This window comes from Notolepis coatsorum (genome assembly GCF_963971535.1).
Source record: "Notolepis coatsorum genome assembly, chromosome: 12".
In the NCBI taxonomy this organism is placed as follows: Eukaryota; Metazoa; Chordata; class Actinopteri; order Aulopiformes; family Paralepididae; genus Notolepis; species Notolepis coatsorum.
In genome coordinates this window covers 5,635,966-5,658,465 of record NC_140176.1, presented here as the reverse complement: position 1 = coordinate 5,658,465, position 22,500 = coordinate 5,635,966, and the positions used below count along the sequence as shown (strand labels likewise).

Here is a 22,500-nt window from a genome sequence, read left to right as displayed (position 1 = left end):
TAGCCACCCACCTACCCATATAGCCACCCACCTACCATATAGCACCCACCTACCCATAGCCACCCAACCAAGCAGCTAGCCACCCACCTAACCAAGCAGCTAGCCACCCACCTAACCATATACCCACCTAACCAAGCAGCTAGCCACCCACCCACCCACCTACCCAAGCAGCTAGCCACCCACCTACCTACCCAAGCAGCTAGCCACCCACCTAACCAAGCAGCTAGCCACCCACCTAACCAAGCAGCTAGCCACCCACCTAACCAAGCAGCTAGCTACCCACATAACCAAGCAGCTAGCCACCCACCTAACCAAGCAGCTAGCCACCCACCTAACCAAGCAGCTAGCTACCCACCTACCCAAGCAGCTAGCCACCCACATAACCAAGCAGCTAGCCACCCACCTAACCAAGCAGCTAGCCACCCACCTACCCAAGCAGCTAGCCACCCACCTAACCAAGCAGCTAGCCACCCACCTAACCAAGCAGCTAGCCACCCACCTAACCAAGCAGCTAGCCACCCACCTAACAAGCAGCTAGCCACCCACCTAACCAAGCAGCTAGCCACCCACCTAACCAAGCAGCTAGCCACCCACCTAACCAAGCAGCTAGCCACCCACCTAACCAAGCAGCTAGCCACCCACCTAACCAAGCAGCTAGCCACCCACCTAACCAAGCAGCTAGCCACCCACCTAACCAAGCAGCTAGCCACCCCACCTAACCTCAAGCAGCTAGCCACCTATTACACCCCACCCCCCTTCAGTCTTGACTTGGTCTTGACTCAGAGTTTAGGTCTCGACTACAACACTGGTGAACGCGCTGCTTTGAGCTGAGAGAGAGCGATGTAGGCTGCTTTCCAACATGACCACCAGGGGCATATTGTGGACTTAAATTATAAGAACAACCAAACCTTAAATAAAAAAGATATTTGCCTAATTCCCAGATCAGTAATATCTGAGAACAGAGTCTTAGGGTCTTTACACACCAACAGAAAGATAGGGTCTTTACACATAGTATATACCTTCAATGATTATGTGTTGATACCTCATTAGCCTCATAGCTAATTACACAAACACACATGGACACACACACACACACGCACGCACGCACGCACGCACGCACGCACGCACGCACGCACGCACGCACGCACGCACGCACACACACACACACACACACACACACACACACACACACACACACACACACACACACACACACACTCTCTTTACGAAGCCATTTGTGTGTGTGTGTGCGCCCTTGAACTGAGGCCTTTAAAGTGGTCAGATGTCAGATAGATCTTTAGCAGGACAGGGACACATAAGTCACCTCTATCACACACACACACACACACACACACACACACACACACACACACACACACACACACACACACACACGCACACACACACGCACGCACCAGGAAGCACCTTTCTCTGCTCTGTTCCAGCCCTCAGCTCCGTCTCCACGGTGGCACTGTGCTCGTCCACACCGGGCTGAGAGCACGTTAATAACACCTCGTTCCAGCTGCCGCCGTCTCCACGCTGCGGTTATCTAACAGCTGGAATGTTAATATGCCGTGTTGTAGAAGCAGCAGCAGCCACCATGTGTCATGTGCTTTAGAAGAGGCCGTTACTAGCTGCTGGTCTGCGGGCTGGACGTCCTCCCCTGCTGGCTCTACCGGCCTCCTACTGCCCCGTCCTCTCCTGCTGGCTCTACGGTCTGCTCCCTGTCCTCTCCTGCTGGCTCTACCTGCCTCTCTAAACGCTCTGCTCCCCGTCCTCTCCTGCTGGCTCTACCTGCCTCTAAACGCTCCTGCTCCCTGTCCTCTCCTGCTGGCTCTACCTGCCTCTAAACGCTCTGCTCCCTGTCCTCTCCTGCTGGCTCTACCTGCCTCTAAACGCTCTGCTCTCCGTCCTCTCCTGCTGGCTCTACCTGCCTCTAAACGCTCTGCTCCCCGTCCTCTCCTGCTGGCTCTACTGCCTCTAAACGCTCTGCTCCCCGTCCTCTCCTGCTGGCTCTACCTGCCTCTAAACGCTCTGCTCCCTGTCCTCTCCTGCTGGCTCTACCTGCCTCTAAACGCTCTGCTCCCCGTCCTCTCCTGCTGGCTCTACCTGCCTCTAAACGCTCTGCTCCTGTCCTCTCCTGCTGGTTCTACCTGCCTCTCTAAACGCTCTGCCCCCTCTGCCCCCTCTGCCCCGTCCTCTCCTGCTGTAATTCAATCAGCCCGCCGGTCAAGGCAGGTGAAATATGAGCCATAATGGAGGGCTGCCTGTTAGCGGCTGAAGATCAGATGACTTCATCTAAAACCAGGGCCCCAAAATGGCCACCACCACTGGCTGGCGCCATTCCGGCTCTCATCGTCTTGTTTGATTAAATCTCAAAGGAGGGGGGGGGGGGGGGGGCAGGGTTGGATGATCAGTTATTTATATCTTTCTGTTTTGGTTTGTCCCAAAGGTTACATCATATTTTTTTTACAGTGGACATTTTAGTTTCGTATCTGGGAATGAAAAAGGAATTTAATAAATTATTTTGATTTCCATCTCTTTTTATTTCTAAAGAAAAAGCTTGCTGTCCGTTTACAAACGTAAAGCCCCCGATCTGTGATCGCTGCTTGCAGCTCACAACGTAAACACAACACGAGCTCCAGGATGTCGTGCCAGCAGAGTTACTGTCTAATTCATTATTTTGTTTTGGTTTATATTATTGTCAATATTATAGGCCTATACTCTGTAGTCATGTAGCTGCTATCGTCACACATGGTGAGCTCTGTTGATCTGCTGTTTATATTCAGCTCTCTGGCTCTTATTGTTTCACTGTCGGTCAACAGTGGCTCCAGTCCTCCATGTAAACTGTAACAAACTAAACCTGGGGGCGGAAAAAGGTACAAAAGGGGCGCTGCTGCCCCACAGATCGCAGACCGGGGCTTTAAGTATAGTATTGATTGATTGATTGATTGATTGAAGTTTATTTCAAATATGCAACATAACAAACCAACATCAAGTACAGATATAGCCTTAAGCCGTTCAAATGTAGATAAAAAATTTAAATAACAAAGAACAAACAAAAAAGTCAAACTCAATTCTTTTTGTTTTGTTTTTTTTGTTTGTTGTCATTTACATATTTGAAAAGGAGTGGGAAGAAGCATACACTTATTTAATCCCACCCCTATTTACTCATCAGAACAACATACTATATTATATTTACTAATTCATACATTTACTAGACTTATATTGAAAAAATTTACTTTGTTAACAATACATTTTTTAATAATACCTTAATAATATTTTCCAAAACTGTATGTTACCCTGTATAGTTCCTCTAGCCATTTTTTTATACATATATACAACTATATACCTACATTATGCATATACATTTATATATATACTGTACATACATACGTGAATATATACCCAACATTCTACCTGGATATTTAACCCTTTCACTACCACACTACAGAAGGTTAACCTTTCACTACCACACTACAGAAGGTTAACCTTTCACTACCACACTACAGACGGTTAACCCTTTCACTACCACACTACAGAAGGTTAACTTTTCACTACCACACTACAGAAGGTTAACCTTTCACTACCACACTACAGAAGGTTAACCTTTCACTACCACACTACAGAAGGTTAACCTTTCACCACCACACTACAGAAGGTTAACCTTTCACTACCACACTACAGAAGGTTAACCCTTTCACTACCACACTACAGACGGTTAACCTTTCACTACCACACTACAGACGGTTAACCCTTTCACTACCACACTACAGAAGGTTAACCCTTTCACTACCACACTACAGAAGGTTAACCTTTCACTACCACACTACAGAAGGTTAACCCTTTCACTACCATACTACAGAAGGTTAACCCTTTCACTACCACACTACAGAAGGTTAACCTTTCACTACCACAATACAGAAGGTTAACCCTTTCACTACCACACTACAGAAGGTTAACCTTTTCACTATCACACTACAGAAGGTTAACCCTATCACTACCACACTACAGAAGGTTAACCTTTCACTACCACACTACAGAAGGTTAACCTTTCACTACCACACTACAGAAGGTTAACCTTTCACTACCACACTACAGAAGGTTAACCTTTCACTACCACACTACAGAAGGTTAACCCTTTCACTACCACACTACAGACGGTTAACCCTTTCACTACCACACTACAGAAGGTTAACCTTTCACTACCACACTACAGACGGTTAACCTTTCACTACCACACTACTGAAGGTTAACCTTTCACTACCACACTACAGAAGGTTAACCTTTCACTACCACACTACAGACGGTTAACCTTTCACTACCACACTACAGAAGGTTAACCTTTCACTACCACACTACAGAAGGTTAACCTTTCACTACCACACTACAGAAGGTTAACCTTTCACTACCACACTACAGAAGGTTAACTTTTCACTACCACACTACAGAAGGTTAACCTTTCACTACCACACTACAGATGGTTAACCCTTTCACTACCACACTACAGACGGTTAACCCTTTCACTACCACACTACAGAAGGTTAACTTTTCACTACCACACTACAGAAGGTTAACCTTTCACTACCACACTACAGAAGGTTAACCTTTCACTACCACACTACAGAAGGTTAACCTTTCACTACCACACTACAGAAGGTTAACCTTTCACTACCACACTACAGACGGTTAACCTTTCACTACCACACTACAGAAGGTTAACCTTTCACTACCACACTACAGAAGGTTAACTTTTCACTACCACACTACAGAAGGTTAACCTTTCACTACCACACTACAGATGGTTAACCCTTTCACTACCACACTACAGACGGTTAACCCTTTCACTACCACACTACAGAAGGTTAACCCTTTCACTACCACACTACAGAAGGTTAACCTTTCACTACCACACTACAGAAGGTTAACCTTTCACTACCACACTACAGAAGGTTAACCTTTCACTACCACACTACAGAAGGTTAACCTTTCACTACCACACTACAGAAGGTTAACCTTTCACTACCACGCTACAGCAGGTTAACCCTTTCACTACCACACTACAGAGGGTTAGCCCTTTCACTACCACACTACAGAAGGTTAACTCTTTCACTACCACACTACAGAAGGTTAACCTTTCACTACCACACTACAGACGGTTAACTCTTTCACTACCACACTACAGAAGGTTAACCCTTTCACTACCACACTACAGACGGTTAACTCTTTCACTACCACACTACAGACAGTTAACCCTTCACTACCACACTACAGACAGTTAAGCGGTGACAGTGGAAGGGTTAAAGGACTCTGGTGTGTCTCTGGTGTGTTGTGGTGTTTAACCCCTTGCAGCCTGCTCACTGAGTTTATCAAAGTAGGGAACCTGCAGGCTCTGCGGAGCTTCAGGGTCCTGAGGGCCCTGAAGACCATCTCCGTGATCCCAGGTAAGACTGTCCAGGGGCCCTGTGTGGTGGGAGGAGAGCGTGATGTCACCGGCCTCTCTTTTTGTGTCCTGTCCAAGCTCTGCTGTGTCCCGCCCCCGCCCCACTTGAATGCCACTGTGCTCCTCCAATCCGGGGCTACCCCATTTTGTGTCTTTCTTCCCCTCCATGTTCTGTTGGCTTGTTGTCGTTGACCTGTGTTGTTATCATTCCTTTTGTGCGTGTGTGTGTTTGTGTGTGTGTGTTTGTGTGTGTGTGTTTGTGTGTCTGTGTGTGTTTGTGTGTGTCTGTGTGTGTGTGTGTCTCCCGGCTTGCTGCAGATATGTAACTGAGTTTGTGGACCTGGGTAATGTGTCGGCGCTCAGGACCTTCAGAGTGCTGCGAGCGCTCAAGACCATCTCAGTCATCCCAGGTGAGGAAGCCCATATCGAACGCACCCCCCGGCCTCAAGTCAGCGCTGTAGTCCCCTCCCCCGCTAGATATTTCAAACGCACCCCTCCGAGGAGGTAAGTCAGCGGTGTAGTCCGCCTCCCCCGCTAGATATCAAACGCACCCCTAAAGTCAGCGCTGTAGTCCCCTCCCCCGCTAGATATCAAACGCACCCCGAGGAGGAGGTAAGTCAGCGGTGTAGTCCCCCTCCCCTGCTAGATATCAAACGCACCCCTCTGAGTCTTAGGAGGTAAGTCAGCTGTGTAGTCCCCCTCCCCTGCTAGATATCAAACGCACCCCTCTGAGTCTTAGGAGGTAAGTCAGCTGTGTAGTCCCCCTCCCCTGCTAGATATCAAACGCACCCCTCTGAGTCTCAGGAGGTAAGTCAGCGGTGTGTGTAGTCCCCCTCCCCCGCTAGATATCAAACGCACCCCTCTGAGTCTTAGGAGGTAAGTCAGCTGTGTAGTCCCCCTCCCCTGCTAGATATCAAACGCACCCCTCTGAGTCTTAGGAGGTAAGTCAGCTGTGTAGTCCCCCTCCCCCGCTAGATATCAAATGCACCCCTCTGAGTCTCAGGAGGTAAGTCAGCGGTGTAGACCCCTCCCCCGCTAGATTGGGGCCAAAGCCAGATAAAAAAAAGAAAACAGATATTGATATATTCACAGACATTTTCACCAAGGATCCCTCAACAATGTATCTATCAAGCCCGTTAATATCTCTTTCACGTAACGCCACTATGTTTGTGCTAGCTTAAAAAATTTGCCCACTAGAGTCATAAAAGACAGCTAACTGGGAAATCAGCGGGATACTGGTAACATACATGTCAATACCGATATATCCGTGATAAAACAATACCAATAGATATATTCTCTAATATTAAACTGTATTTTTAATCATTACTTTTCAACCAAAGCCTGACCCAAACCTGAGCAATTCCATGTGAAATACAGTCTGAAGCATGTCTCTTCAAGTCAAGCTCCAGTTTATGTCCTTGTGTTTTCTACCCTATGTTGTTGTTGTTGTTGTTGTTGTTGTTGTTGCTGTTGTTGTTGTTTTGTGGCTTCATTGCTGGTTTGTTGTGTTTGTTTTTTTATTATTATTATTATTATTATTATTATTATTATTTTTACATATTTTGGTTTGATTTGTGTGTCTGTGTATTTTCATAGTGACATTCAGTGTTGACATTTTCACTTTGAGTTGTTTATTTTTCTGGTCACATTGTGGGGACACTTCTCTCGGCCCTTCAGTTTCCCAATAAATAGTATGTTAGGATGAAATCATGGGAGACTAATAGCTGCTAAGGTAGCTAGCTAGTCACTGAATAATACACATGGGACACTGCTAACTGCTGAGGTAGCTAGCTAGTCACTGAATAATACACATGGGACACTGCTAACTGCTGAGGTAGCTAGCTAGTCACTGAATAATACACATGGGACACTGCTAGCTGCTATGGTAGCTAGCTAGTCACTGAATAATACACATGGGACACTGCTAACTGCTATGGTAGCTAGCTAGTCACTGAATAATACACATGGGACACTGCTAACTGCTATGGTAGCTAGCTAGTCACTGAATAATACACATGGGACACTGCTAACTGCTATGGTAGCTAGCTAGTCACTGAATAATACACATGGGACACTGCTAACTGCTATGGTAGCTAGCTAGTCACTGAATAATACACATGGGACACTGCTAACTGCTATGGTAGCTAGCTAGTCACTGAATAATACACATGGGACACTGCTAACTGCTATGGTAGCTAGCTAGTCACTGAATAATACACATGGGACACTGCTAACTGCTATGGTAGCTAGCTAGTCACTGAATAATACACATGGGACACTGCTAACTGCTATGGTAGCTAGCTAGTCACTGAATAATCTGCATAGGACACTGCTAACTGCTAAGGTAGCTAGTCACTGAATAATACACATGGGAGACTAATAGCTGCTATGGTAGCTAGCTGAATAATACACATGGGAGACTAATAGCTGCTATGGTAGCTAGCTAGTCACTGAATAATATGCATGGGAGACTGCTAGCTGCTATGGTAGCTAGCTAGTCACTGAATAATACACATGGGAGACTAACAGCTGCTATGGTAGCTAGCTAGTCACTGAATAATATGCATGGGACACTGCTAGCTGCTACGGTACATGGCTAACCACTGAATAACATGCATTTGCACATTTTCTTTTCAATCCATGTATTTTAAGCTAAATCCATTGCATAATACTCCTATTTTAATAGTATTGGTGTATTTCAGGATCAAAATGTCAAGTCATCCCTTTAAATGTTTATAATTTATCAAATGTATCAAAAAGAAATGAATACAAATGAATGAATTAGGCATACGGTACTACTTTTTAAATGTAACTAGACAGCGGGTATATCCCCAAAACGACCCCAATTCTCAATCCACTCCAATCTGTGACCAAGCTCCTAATTCAAGTTGTCGAGGAGTAGTTCATGTTCTTAGTTTTGTGAGAATAGCGCCACCGTGAGGCCAGATGACTCAGAACTTCACCGGCCTCCTGGCTGTTGTAAGGCAAACATATCTGTAAACTTTGGTGCAATTCTTCATCTAGGGGTCATGAATGTGCACAGTACATTTGAAAAGATTTGAGTGAAAGCTATATTAGAGATACACTCATTGGAAAATGTAATGTTAGGTGTGATAGTGGCGCTAGAGGAAAGGTCACGGGGTCACCAAATCAATAGAGCTCTTCTGGGGTTCATGAATGTGTCCTGAAAATGTTAAATAAGAGGTTGGAATGAAAGGTATTGGTCACACATAGGATCTGCCGGAGCAGCGGCCGACACTGTCCTTATTGATAAATGTATTTGGGGGGGGGGGGGGGGGGGGGGTCATTTTGCAGAACAACAAGTTCCAGTTTAATCAGCTCGGAACGCCTTTGTAACAACGTGATGGAATACTGTGTTTTGTGTGTGTCTGTCCTGTGTGTGTGTCTGTCTGTTGTGTGTGTCTGTTGTGTGTCTGTTGTATGTGTGTGTGTGTGTGTGTTGTGTGTCTGTTGTATGTGTGTGTGTGTCTCTCCTGTATGTGTGTGTGTGTGTGTGTGTCTCTCCTGTGTGTGTATGTGTGTGTGTGTGTCCTGTATGTGTGTATGTGTGTGTGTGTGTCCTGTATGTGTGTGTTTCTGTCCTGTGTGTGTGTCTGTCTGTCCTGTGTGTGTGTCTCTCCTGTGTGTGTGTGTGTGTCTCTCCTGTGTGTGTGTGTCTCTCCTGTGTGTGTGTGTCTCTCCTGTGTGTGTGTGTGTGTCTCTCCTGTGTGTGTATGTGTGTATGTGTGTGTGTCTCTCCTGTGTGTGTGTGTGTGTCTCTCCTGTGTGTGTGTGTGTCTGTCCTGTGTGTGTGTCTCTCCTGTGTGTGTGTGTGTCTCTCCTGTATGTGTAATACCTCCCCAGGCCTGAAGACCATCGTGGGCGCTCTGATCCAGTCGGTGAAGAAGCTGGCGGACGTGATGATCCTGACGGTGTTCTGCCTCAGTGTGTTCGCCCTCATCGGCCTGCAGCTCTTCATGGGGAACCTGCGGCAGAAGTGCGTCCGCAGCACGGCCCACTGCGTCAACGGCTCGCTGCCGGCCAACGCCTCCTTCTACTGCAACAACCAGACCTGGGCCTCCATCAAGGACTTCACCAACAACGAGGGTGAGCCTTCACCTACCTTTATAACCCCCTAACCCTAACAACCAGACCTGGGCCTCCGTCAAGGACTTCACCAACAACGAGGGTGAGCCTTCACCTACCTTTATAACCCCCTAACCCCAACAACCAGACCTGGGCCTCCGTCAAGGACTTCACCAACCATGAGGGTCAAGGATGAGGGACATCCACTAGTTGCAGAACTTGCAGTCACCTGATTTTTACAGACGATGGCGCCATTGCTCTCATGAAGCAGCAGGTTGGAGGCGGAGTTTTTAAGATTACACCGGCTGCAATGCCTCGCTTGAATGAAGTTAACTTTTCACCTGGATAACGTCAACATTCACGGTGAATGTAATGTGAGAAATTGGGATGGGGATTTTTTTTTTTTGTGGATCGGATCGGGAAAGATCGGTATCGGTAGATACTCAAAATCACATGATCGGGATTGGATCGTTAGCAAATTTTTTTTATCAGGACATCCCTATTTAGGATGACTGCCAAAACCCTTTTCCTTTCCTCTCCTTTCCTTTCCTTTCTTATCCTCTTCTCTCCTCTTCCTCTTCTTCTCTCTCCTCTTCTATCTTCTCCTCTCTTCTCTCCTCTCCTCTTCTCTCTCCTCTTCTATCTTCTCCTCTCTTCTCTCCTCCTCTTCTCTCTCCTCTTCTCTCCTCTCTCCTCTCTTCTCTCCTCCTCTTCTCTCCTCTCCTCTTCCTCTTCTTCTCTCTCCTCTTCTCTTTTCTCCTCTCTCCTCTCTTCTCTCCTCCTCTTCTCTCCTCTCCTCTTCCTCTTCTTCTCTCTCCTCTTCTATCTTCTCCTCTCTTCTCTCCTCCTCTTCTCTCCTCTCTCCTCTCTTCTCTCCTCTTCTCTCCTCTCCTCTTCCTCTTCTTCTCTCTCCTCTTCTCTCCTCTCTCCTCTCCTCTCCTCTCTCCTCTCCTCTCTCCTCTCATCTTCTCTCTCCTCTCCCCTCCTCTCCTCTCGCCTCATCTTCTATCTCCTCTCCTCTTACTATTAAGTGCTACAAAGGTAAAAAGTTAAATGAATAAAAACAATTAAAATGAATAAAACAACCAATGAAAATGGAAGAAAAATACAGCATAAATAAAAAATAAAAAATAAATAAATAAAAATAAATAAAAGTAAAAATTAAAATTAAATAATAATTCAGGCAAATGCCTTGTTAAAAATAAATGTTTTTAGGCCCCTTTTAAAAACCTCAACGGACTGTGGTGATCTCAGATAAGTGGATGTGTATTTGTACTGCTAAAGCAGTGATACTGAATGTGTATTTGTACTGCTAAAGCAGTGATACTGGGTGTGTATTTGTACTGCTGAAGCAGTGCTACTGGGTGTGGGTGTGTATTTGTACTGCTAAAGTACTGATACTGGATGTGCATTTGTACTGCTAAAGCTGTGATACTGGATGTGTATTTGTACTGCTAAAGCAGTGATACTGGATGTGTATTTGTACTGCTAAAGCTGTGATACTGGATGTGTATTTGTACTGCTAAAGCACTGATACTGAATGTGTATTTGTACTGCTGAAGCAGTGCTACTGGGTGTGGGTGTGTATTTGTACTGCTAAAGTACTGATACTGGATGTGTATTTGTACTGCTAAAGTACTGATACTGGATGTGTATTTGTACTGCTGAAGCTGTGATACTGGATGTGTATTTGTACTGCTAAAGCAGTGATACTGGATGTGTATTTGTACTGCTAAAGCAGTGATACTGAATGTGTATTTGTACAGCTAAAGCTGTGATACTGGATGTGTATTTGTACTGCTAAAGCTGTGATACTGGATGTGTATTTGTACTGCTAAAGCTGTGATACTGGATGTGTATTTGTACTGCTAAAGCTGTGATACTGGATGTGTATTTGTACTGCTAAAGCAGTGATACTGGATGTGTATTTGTACTGTGATACTGGATGTGTATTTGTACTGCTAAAGCAGCGATACTGGATGTGTATTTGTACTGCTAAAGCAGCGATACTGGATGTGTATTTGTACAGCTAAAGCTGTGATACTGGATGTGTATTTGTACTGCTAAAGCTGTGATACTGGATGTGTATTTGTACTGCTAAAGCTGTGATACTGGATGTGTATTTGTACAGCTAAAGCTGTGATACTGGATGTGTATTTGTACTGCTAAAGTACTGATACTGGATGTGTATTTGTACTGCTAAAGCTGTGATACTAGATGTGTATTTGTACTGCTAAAGTACTGATACTGGATGTGTATTTGTACTGCTAAAGCAGCGATACTGGATGTGTATTTGTACTGCTAAAGCTGTGATACTGGATGTGTATTTGTACTGCTAAAGCTGTGATACTGGATGTGTATTTGTACTGCTAAAGCTGTGATACTGGATGTGTATTTGTACTGCTAAAGCTGTGATACTGGATGTGTATTTGTACTGCTAAAGCAGCGATACTGGATGTGTATTTGTACTGCTAAAGCAGTGATACTGGGTGTGTATTTGTACTGCTAAAGCAGTGATACTGAATGTGTATTTGTACTGCTAAAGCAGCGATACTCGATGTGTATTTGTACTGCTAAAGTACTGATACTGGATGTGTATTTGTACTGCTAAAGCTGTGATACTGGATGTGTATTTGTACTGCTAAAGCAGTGATACTGAATGTGTATTTGTACTGCTAAAGCAGCGATACTCTATGTGTATTTGTACTGCTAAAGCTGTGATACTGGGTGTGTATTTGTACTGCTAAAGTACTGATACTCGATGTGTATTTGTACTGCTAAAGTACTGATACTGGATGTGTATTTGTACTGCTAAAGTACTGATACTGAATGTGTATTTGTACTGCTAAAGCTGTGATACTTGATGTGTATTTGTACTGCTAAAGCTGTGATACTGGGTGTGTATTTGTACTACTAAAGCAGCGATACTGGATGTGTATTTGTACTGCTAAAGCTGTGATACTGGATGTGTATTTGTACTGCTAAAGCAGCGATACTGGATGTGTATTTGTACTGCTGAAATATTGCCACTGGATGTGTTTCTCCGAGGAGGGAGGGACGTGTAACTATTCTCACTCTCAAAGAGAAAACCCTCCCAATATAGAAGCCATTTTGTCTGTACAGTAAAAGGGAATATATCTGAATCTACAGCCTTCCTAATGTACATCCTATTTATTCATCTCCAGTTTAGTCTTGCCATCCATCAGCCAAATGTCCCCCGCAGGCAACTCGTATCGACCTTTAAAAGCTGCCCGGTAACCAGAGAGCCTGTAATCTCATCCAGAGGTCAACCCATCCTCTGATTGGCTGCGGGGCCTCCGTTGGCCGATCAATGACACTGGATTTCACCACCACTGTCCCGGGAAACCCTGTTTTCTCAACTCTTCAGGAGTCAGGGATACTTTCTGTTTGCATCATGTGTTATATTTTCAGGAGTCAGGAATACTTTCTGTTTGCATTATGTGTTATATTTTATACTGAATTTGAATAGATGTCTCTGGGTCATAAAACATACCTATAGCACAGAGTGTAAAGTACAAATTACAAGTACAATAATACTTCCTGGTGGTGATGATGTGTGGTCCTGAAGCATGGTCCTACCACTGCCAGGGTTACGGGTTCCATTCCCTGTGCAGCTCGATGGGTAGAGCAAGGCACTAACACTGTTGGGGTCAAGGGTTCTTCTATTCCCTGTGTAGCTCAATGGGTATCCAATCCAATCCAATCCACTTTATTTATAGAGCACATTTAAAAACAACAAAGTTTACCAAAGTGCTGTACAAGTCCCACAACCTAAGATCAAAAGATAAAAGCACACAATAAAAACATATACAATATGTCACATATAGAAAAGGCAGGTCTCTCAAACGGTTTAAAAACCAAAAGCCAAAGCAAATAAAGGAGTTTTGAGGCGTGATTTAAACACCTGCAGAGTGGGGGCCTGCCTAGTGGTGGAGGTAGAGGGTGGCCAACCCGCGGCTCTTTGCCCATCAATGTGCAGCTCTTCCATCCATAAAAAAAAAAAAAAAAAAATCTTTTTTCCTTTTTTCATTTTTTTTTTTTTTTTTTTTTGTCACTCATTCCATAAGGACGTACAATAAACATAATTTTTTTTTAATGGTCCATTTGCATGTTCTTGGTATCTGAATCTAGGGACATATATGGATCGGTGTCAGAAATAGTGTGTCTGTTACTAGGCTTGAGTAAATTGTAATGAACCAAAGGAGAATATCAATTCTATTTAAAGAAAAAAAATCTCTTTGACTGTGAATAACACCATGCTAAAATTGACCAGACCTGAAAAATCTAAGCAAATGAATAAAGGGAAGATGATTAAACAGAAGGTTTTGTAGATACAGTACTGAATTCTGCCATCTTTTTTATAATGTAAATTTCTCCACCATTTTTCATCGTATTGCAACACCGTTTTTTGCAAGACGTTCACAGAAAGAACTAACTGTGTTCTGTTTTATGGCAATAACGTTCAGGTTTGTGGGAGATAATCCCAAAAATTAAGAGAAATAAAAAAGTAAATCCAGAAGTCAGATGATTGACAGGGGCTGGTGTGAGCTGGGTAGGGTAGTTTTTCGAAATTCGAAAGCCCCGAGTCTCTTCCTTCAAAAGACTACACTCACTTTTGGCTGTGCCACTTCCTCCTGTCAATATGCGCCGGTTTCCGACTCAATGCCCTGAGATTTTTTTAATCTTATATTTCACTAATAACAGTTAAAATAATTGGTAAACAAACGTAATGCTGAAAATATACACTTTTACTGTATATCTCGGGCTTAACACTTTGATCGCCATGGGTTAAATTCATAATTTACCATCCCTCGCCATCTCTATTTGTCTATGGAGAAGTTCCCCTTCTTTGCAGGGCTATAACTTTTTAAATTCTATTGCTAAATTGCCATTATTATGGCCCATTCAATGTCCTATATGTATTGTTCAGGGTGTAGCAACGTTAAACTTTTTCATTCACATATTCATACTAAAATATGGTCTAAAGTATAAGTATGTTTTTATCGTTTTCTGCAGCTTTCTTCAGAACGTGATTTATAGCCCTAAATGCATTATATTGATGATCAAATACAGTTTGGTAGGAATCTGTGCGAGATAAAAAATGTCAACTGGACGTGGTTCTAGAAGTTACTACGTGTCATCTGATGATGACCGGATGGGCGGGGGATCGTTTATAATTCTGTGGGCAGCGTTAGATGATTCATCCAGAGTGGGTCATATGTTCATCATAGCAGTTTATATGGAACACGTTAGAATATAACGCTGAATCTTACCGTGGCTTCCTCGCGCCGCTGGCAGATGAGCGTGGAACAGAATTGTTTCTATTATGGGATGGAGAAATGCCCGATCCATTTCCAGGTTGTATAATAGTATATACGTCCAAATCATGTTGTTTTTTCGAGTTATTTGCACCGATCGATGTTCACTGTATCAAGACGGAGTCTCTCTAACGATAGCGAGTGCCCGGACCACATATGGATGAGCACTACCGGTTCAAAGGCTCATTTCCGGTTGGCGATCTGCCGATCGGCCACCAGATGGCGCTCTTGAACCGCTAGAGAGTTGAGTGGAGCTTTGCAGTGTGTCTCAGGGCTCCGGAGGGGAAATATGATTTCGCTCACAGATTTTTGAAATATTGACATCAAAGACGAGTTACGGCGTCTTCGGCAGAATGAGCATGGCTAGGAATGACGTCTTAACTCGTCCCCGGCGATCATAGTGTTAAGAGGTTAACCCTGGGAGGCCCAAATTAAAAAGACATTAGCAACTTCAGAGGCCAGAGGGTGGGACATCTAAACACATTTACTATCAAATAGCATTGTGAGGCTGAACAACAGGACCAATACATGTGCTTAACATTTTTTAAATAAACATTCTTTTTTTAAATGGCTAAAAGTGATTTTGTAATTTTGCAACCGTGGGTCTCACAGGGTACTTTTAACTCTGTGAGGCCCAAATAAAAAAGACATTAGCAACTTCAGAGGCCAGAGGGTGAGACCTATAAACACAGGAAGGGTGCCGTGACTGAAAAAAAAAGGTTGAGAAATGCTGGTATATGGTGTGGCTCTTTGTGGTACCACAGTCATTTTTGTGTCTCTTAGTCTCTGACTGGTTGGCCACCCCGTAGAGCAAGGCACTAACACTGTTGCGGTCAGCGGTTCCAATCCCTGTGTAGCTCAATGGCTAGAGCATGGCAGCGTGTCTCTGCCCTGTGACAGAGCTGGTTTTGATTGATTTATTAACAGATTGCAGAATGGGTACAATACAGTACGGCTCAATGCACACAATTGTTAAGGGGATGCAGACCAGAGAAAGACTTTCGTCTTGTTTACATCAGGGTCCCCCATTTTCAATTCATCGTAACATATATGACACACACGACATACAGATAGACAGTACTGCTACATCTATACATTTATGACATACCAGATCTACAAATATACAAGTTTCAAGTTTCAAGTTTCTTTAATAGTTGTCATACAGAAGTACAGAATACTTTTGTACAAAATGCTTCTTACTGTTGCGCTCCAGAGACTGTGCATGACAAGATAAGTATGAAATAAAAACATAGTAAAAATTAGAAGAAAAAAAAAGAGGTCACAGTGTTCAGTTTAGACATATGTACAATGTTCGTAGACGTAGTTACCATACAATATACAATACTGTGCAGTGTACTAATATACAATACTATATAGTGCAAGGCATAAATGGACAAGGTGCAGTTTAGGTACAATTCACAGTAGGTGTACGAGTTGTAGTGCAAATCCTTTATCAATAAATATAAAGTGTAAGTGTGTTTGTGTGATCTAAAGTGTGGAGAGTGGGTGCTGCAGTGTGTTGTTTGTTTGAGTGAGTGTGTGTGTGCGTGTGGGTGTGTGTGCTGTGTGCATTTGATGGTTGTTGCATAGTGATTATTGTTCGTTTAGCGATTATTGTTCGTTTAGCAGCCTGATGGCCTGGGGATAGAAGCTCCTTCTGAGTCTTTCTGTGCTCGCCATAAGACTCCGGTATCGCTTGCCTGACGGCAGCAGTTCAAAGAGGCAGTTGTTCGGGTGGCTCGAGTCCTTAATAATTCTCTTAGCCTTCCCCTTGCACCGCTTGTTGTAAATGTTCTGGAGGGTGGGAAGCCCCCCTCTAATTGTGCGTTCGGCTGAACGTGTCACTCTTTGTAGTCTGCTACGGTCTTGTGCAGTGCTATTCCCAAACCAGGAGGTGATGTTGCCGGTCAGGATGCTCTCTATTGTACATGAATAGAAGTTCCTAAGGATCTTCTGACTGACTTGGAACTTCCTTAGGCGCCTGAGGAAGTAGAGGCGTTGTCGTGCCTTCTTCACAACACTGTCAATGTGTGTGGTCCATGTCAAGTCCTCGGATATGTGGGCTCCGAGGTACTTGAAACTGTTCACTCTCTCAACTGGTGCCCCGTCGATGCTGAGGGGGCTGTAGTCCTTGACCCCCGACCTCCTGAAGTCCACAATCATCTCTTTTGTTTTGCTGACGTTCAGGGAGAGGCAGTTCTCCTGACACCACTGTGACAGGTTCTCTACCTCTTCCAGGTAGGCCCTTTCGTCGTTGGCAGAGATCAGGCCCACCACTACTGTGTCATCAGCAAATTTGATGATGGTGTTGTTGTTCCGCTGTGCTACGCAGTCATGTGTGTACAGGGAGTAGAGGAGGGGGCTCAGAACACAGCCCTGGGGGGCCCCTATGTTGAGCGTGATGGATGAGGAGGTGCAGTTGCCGGCTCTTACCACCTGGGGTCTGCCCGTCAGGAAGTCCAGGACCCACTGGCACAGGTCATAGTTCAAGCCCAGGTCCCTGAGCTTGGCTATGAGTTTGGAGGGGACTATGGTATTGAATGCTGAGCTGTAGTCGATGAACAGCATTCTCACATAGTTCCCCTTCCTCTTGTCCAGATGTGATGCTGCTGTGTGCAGCACATGGGCTATGGCGTCCTCCGTGGACCTGTTGGGGCGATATGCAAATTGCAGAGGGTCCAGGTTGATGGGGAGGGAGGAACAGATGTAGCCCTTCACTAGCTTCTCAAAGCACTTCATGGCTATGGAGGTGAGGGCTACAGGGCGGTAGTCGTTGAGGCAAGCGGGCGTAGATTTTTTGGGTACAGGGATGATGGTGGACTTCTTCAGACAGGTGGGGATGACGGCCTGTTCCAAGGACAGGTTGAAGATGTCAGTGAATACCGGGGCCAGTTGGTCGGCACAGACTTTTAGGACGCGGCCGGGGATGCCGTCCGGTCCTGCTGCCTTCCTGATATCCACTTTTTTAAAGATCCGTCTCACCTCATGCTCTGTTACCCTGAACACTGAGTCTCCATCAGCAGACCCCCCCCCCCCCATTGCCGTGGTTTGTAGGCTGGTGTTGTTATTCACAGCCTCAAACCTCGCATAGAAGGAGTTGAGATCATTTGCTAAGGAGATGTCACTGTTCAGTTTGAGGGGGGTTCCTTTGTAGTCTGTCATTGTTCTGAGGCCCTGCCACATGCCTCTAGAGTCAGCCTGTTCAAACTGAAGTTCAACTTTATCCCTGTAACGCCGTTTTGCCTCTATTACTGCTCTCCTGACGTTGTATCTTGCCATCTTGTGTTCTTCCATGTTGCCTGTCACCAGCCCGGTGTTGTATGCTGATGTGCGCACTTTCAGAGCCTCACGGACGGATTTGTCTACCCAGGGCTTTTGGTTTGGGTAGATATTAATTTTGGTGGTGGGGATTATTACTTCTACCTGAGTACAGACATAGTCAATCACCGTTTCGGTGTATTCGTTAATATTGGCTGTGTTATCACGGAGTACACTCCATTCTGTGCTTCCCAGCACTGCTTGGAGTGACTCTACTGACGTCACGGTCCAACGTTTAACCTCTCGCGAGACCACCGGCGTTCGCTTGAGACACTGTTTGTACTTAGGCAAAAGAAAAATTGCAGCGTGATCGCTTTTACCGAATGGACTAAGAGCCTGTGACTTGTACCCATTCTTAAATTGCGAGTATACATGGTCTAATATGTTCTCGCCTCTGGTGGGACAGGTCACATGCTGATAGAAATTCGGCAGCACCTTTTTAAGACGCGCGCTGTTGAAATCCCCCAAGACCAAAATGGCCGCGTCAACGTTAGCTGCCTGGAGTTTGTTTACCTCGTCGTGAAGTTTTGAAAGTGCGACCTCAGTGTTCGCGTGTGGTGGAATGTACACTCCGATGAGGATGATGGACGTTAACTCTCTTGGGAGGAAGAAGGGTCGACATTTTATCGTGATAAACTCCAGGTCTGGGGAACAGTGGTTAGACATTTCCTTTGTGTTGCCTAAATCGCACCACTCCTTGTTTATCATGAAGGCGATGCCGCCTCCTTTCTTCTTTAGTGACTCTAATGCCGTCCGGTCTTTTCGTAGAACGAAGAAATGGTCTGCCGGTTCTATTGCGTGGTTCGGGACATCTGGACTCAGCCAAGTTTCTGTGAAACAGAGGACGTTACAATCCCGAATGTCCCTCTGGAATTGGATCCTTGCTCTGATGTCGTCCAATTTGTTTCCTATCGATTGCACATTGGCCAACAATATGCTGGGCAATGTGGTTCTGTGTCGTTTGGACCTCAGTCTGTTCCGGACCCCGGCTCTCTTTCCTCGTCTTCGCGGCAGCTTTTTTCCTTGTCCGTGGCCGGCATAACAAAGGATCTCGGTGGGCCATTTCTGCTGTTCAGCGATCCGTACTGTACCGTACAGTACTGTTTGTGATACAAAAATGGTCTAAAAAGAGAGTATATACATTTGAGGGGGAAGAAACTGTACATTGGAGGAGGTTGGGTAGGTGGGGTGGGGTGGGGGGGGGAGTGGACTGTACATTGGAGGTGGTTGGGTGGGGTGGGGGGGGGGGGGGTGGGGGATCTGGCCCTCTGGATCAGGTTGATTAAAAGCCTGCTGGCCTCCCTTGCTTTGATGTTACCCTCCCAGGACTCGACAGCAACGTAGCCAGGCCTCAACAGACAGGTGGAACGTGCAGAGCAGCCCGTAGCACACGCTGATGAATGAATGAATGAATGCATGAATGAAGTTTATTTCGAGCCATTTAGCATGTAGGAAAAAAAACAACAACAACACACAAATCAAATTACATGTTGGCCGAAAAGGTTAGAGCTGAAGCTATACAAGCTTGTAAATGCCCCCTAACCCAGTGCATCCTCTTAAATGTATCGTTGATCTTCGTTATCGACCAAAAAAAAAAAAAAAAATTATAATAATTAACAACAATCATCAACAATTGATCTAATCAATTTGATTCGAAAAACACATGGCTAACCATCCACGGCATACTTCTCTCAAGAATAAGTTGTACTTGTACTTCCTTTTGAAATTAGTAGCAGTATTTTTACTTTCTTTTAACTCCTCTGGTAGACGATTCCACAACGTCAGCCCACAGACAGATATGCTCTTCGTAGTGGTGTGTACAGTCGGCTGTTTTAAGTTAAAGTCTCCCTCAGTCATATCCACCTTAATTCACCCCGACCAAACAGGATGTATTAAAGGACGCCTCGCGTCAAATAACATGCGCAGATTATTCCATCTAATGAATATAACCAAACAACAAAACCTCGATGTAATAATCACCTCACTAGATGCAGAAAAAGCTTTTGATCGAGTAAACTGGTCATTTTTATTCCGGACATTACAAAAATGTGGTTTCGGAGAATCGTTTATTCACTGGATTAAAACACTATACACTGTTACTACTAACGGACTAACATCACAAAGCTTCACACGTCACAGGGGAACCAGGCAGGGATGTCCACTCTCCCCCTCTCTTTTTGCCCTTTTTATTGAACCTCTCGCAGCAGCAATCAGACAAAATGATGATATCAAAGGAATCATTACACACAATACTCACCATAAGATCAGCCTCTATGCAGACGATGTGTTGTTATACCTACAGGAACCAACCAATTCACTACAAGCAACTACCAAACTCATAGACTCCTTCTCTAAAATATCAGACTACGCTATAAATTGGTTGAAGTCAACCATCTTGCCATTGCGGGGCGGGGGGGGGAGGTGATAGGAGTCCTGCAGCTCAGAGCCCATCCTTCCCCTATCAGATATCTAGGAATCAACATTTCATCCCACTGTTAAAAACAATAGAAGACGACACACAAAGATGGCTAAACGTCCCACTCTCACTAATAGGTAGAATAGCAACTGTCAAAATGTCAATTCTCCAATTTTTTTTTAATCTATTTACTATGATCCCAACCCAGCCTACCACCAACTGGTTCCATCTCCCCTCCACAAAATGGGAACAGGACTTGGCTTTCTCTCCCAATGCCGTATCCATGGGAACAAATTTGCACCAACACATTCACAATGACTTAACAACACTAACCTTCAATTAATCCAATATAAGGTGTTACACAGAGTACATATCACACAGCACAGGATGTTTCAAATGGGATTTGCAAGCACAGATGTATGCTCCAATTGCACCCTCAACACCCCAGACAACTATTTCCATGCCACCTAGCTCTGCCCACCTGTTAAAGACTTCTGGAATTCCGTCATCAATACACTATCCCGGGTCATGAGCTGCAGCATTCCTCTCTCCCCCTCCCTCTGTCTACTTGGGGATACACTACTGCTATCCATTTATTAGTCCAGAACACCAAACCCCTGCTCGTTTCCCTAGCTGTTGCCAAGAAAACTATCCTCTTAAACTGGAAGACAAGAACAAATTTGAATACTGGGGCAATGGTTGGGCCTTCTCTCAGATTACATATCACAGGAAACAATCTCAACCGTGGATCACATCAAAGTCTCACAATTTAATAACATCTGGGAATTGCTGGTGGATAATCTAGGTTCCTAATCACAGGAGATTGACCCGTGACCCATCCACTCCATAACCCACCCTTCTCTCAATCCCCCTCCTCACCCCCTACTTTACTTACTCCCCTCTCCCCCCCCCTTTCCCTTGTCATGTGTATTCGTTGTTGTCCTTCATTGTCCTTAGTTGTAATTTGTTTGTCAATGTCTAATCTGAGTTCACCCCCTCCGAGAGGGCAATGACATGTCACTATTTTTCTTATTTTACTACACTTTTTATTTAATTTTGCAAAAAAGGGCCGGGAAAAAAGCAAAAAATAAAATAAAAATAAAAAATACAGTTAAGTCTCCCTCTTAAGTTATATCCCCCTTCTCTATCTCTGCACATATTTTGGAATGACTTGAATGTTCTCAGTGTTATCAGACTAGTGCAGATTAATGTTGTTGATGCCCAGGATACATTTATAAGCCTATTTATTTTATAACCGGGTCAGACGTTGAAGCTTACATTGTACTTTTCTATATAAAGAATATTTTTGTTAGTTTGTTCACTTTGTTGTGATTTACTTGTTGAAGCATTAACAGCAGACATAAAGACACAACAGTGTCCTATAGTAACTTCAGCCTTCTCTGTTATTTAATAATAATCACATTAAAATGGTGAGAGCCATTTATAAAAGATAATTTTCATATTTTCTCCATTAAAAAAAACGAAAGAAAACAAAAACATCTCATTTCACCCAAATGAAAAGATCTGTTTGTAGAGGTACAGTATATACAGTATTATATTAATGAACTTAGAATGAAGATAAAACCTTGCAATTCCAAGGTCACAGGTGTAGGTAGACTGTATATTAGGACTGGGCCATTTGGGATTTTTATTATTTTTAATATATACATTATGATACCTTCTACTGTACGAGACACCACGTGTTAGATAGTACCATCAATCTGCATCACGCTGGACTGCATGTTGATGGCGTGATATCCTACAATGCACTCTAAAGACTCAATACATTGGTATCCACTGGTCCGTTTCCATCCCATCACCAACCATTCCACCACAGTCTGCAGTTGTTTTTCACTCATTTATATATTTATTTTCTTTCTTTCTCTTGTATTATTTTT

At 44.3% G+C, this 22,500-nt stretch overlaps 1 protein-coding gene across 1 annotated transcript in view; it reads left to right on the top strand.

Annotated features, from left to right (window-relative positions):
* Positions 1-22,500, top strand: part of LOC311238623 (sodium channel protein type 5 subunit alpha-like) — a gene marked incomplete at its 3' end in the record, with an annotated part of 92,566 nt that overhangs the window by 1,677 nt on the left and 68,389 nt on the right. The window contains exons 2-3 of the mRNA XM_084326754.1: positions 5,762-5,853; positions 9,308-9,550. Of these exons, the coding sequence (XP_084182880.1) occupies positions 5,762-5,853; positions 9,308-9,550 (335 nt within the window). The remainder of the gene's footprint in view (positions 1-5,761; positions 5,854-9,307; positions 9,551-22,500) is intronic.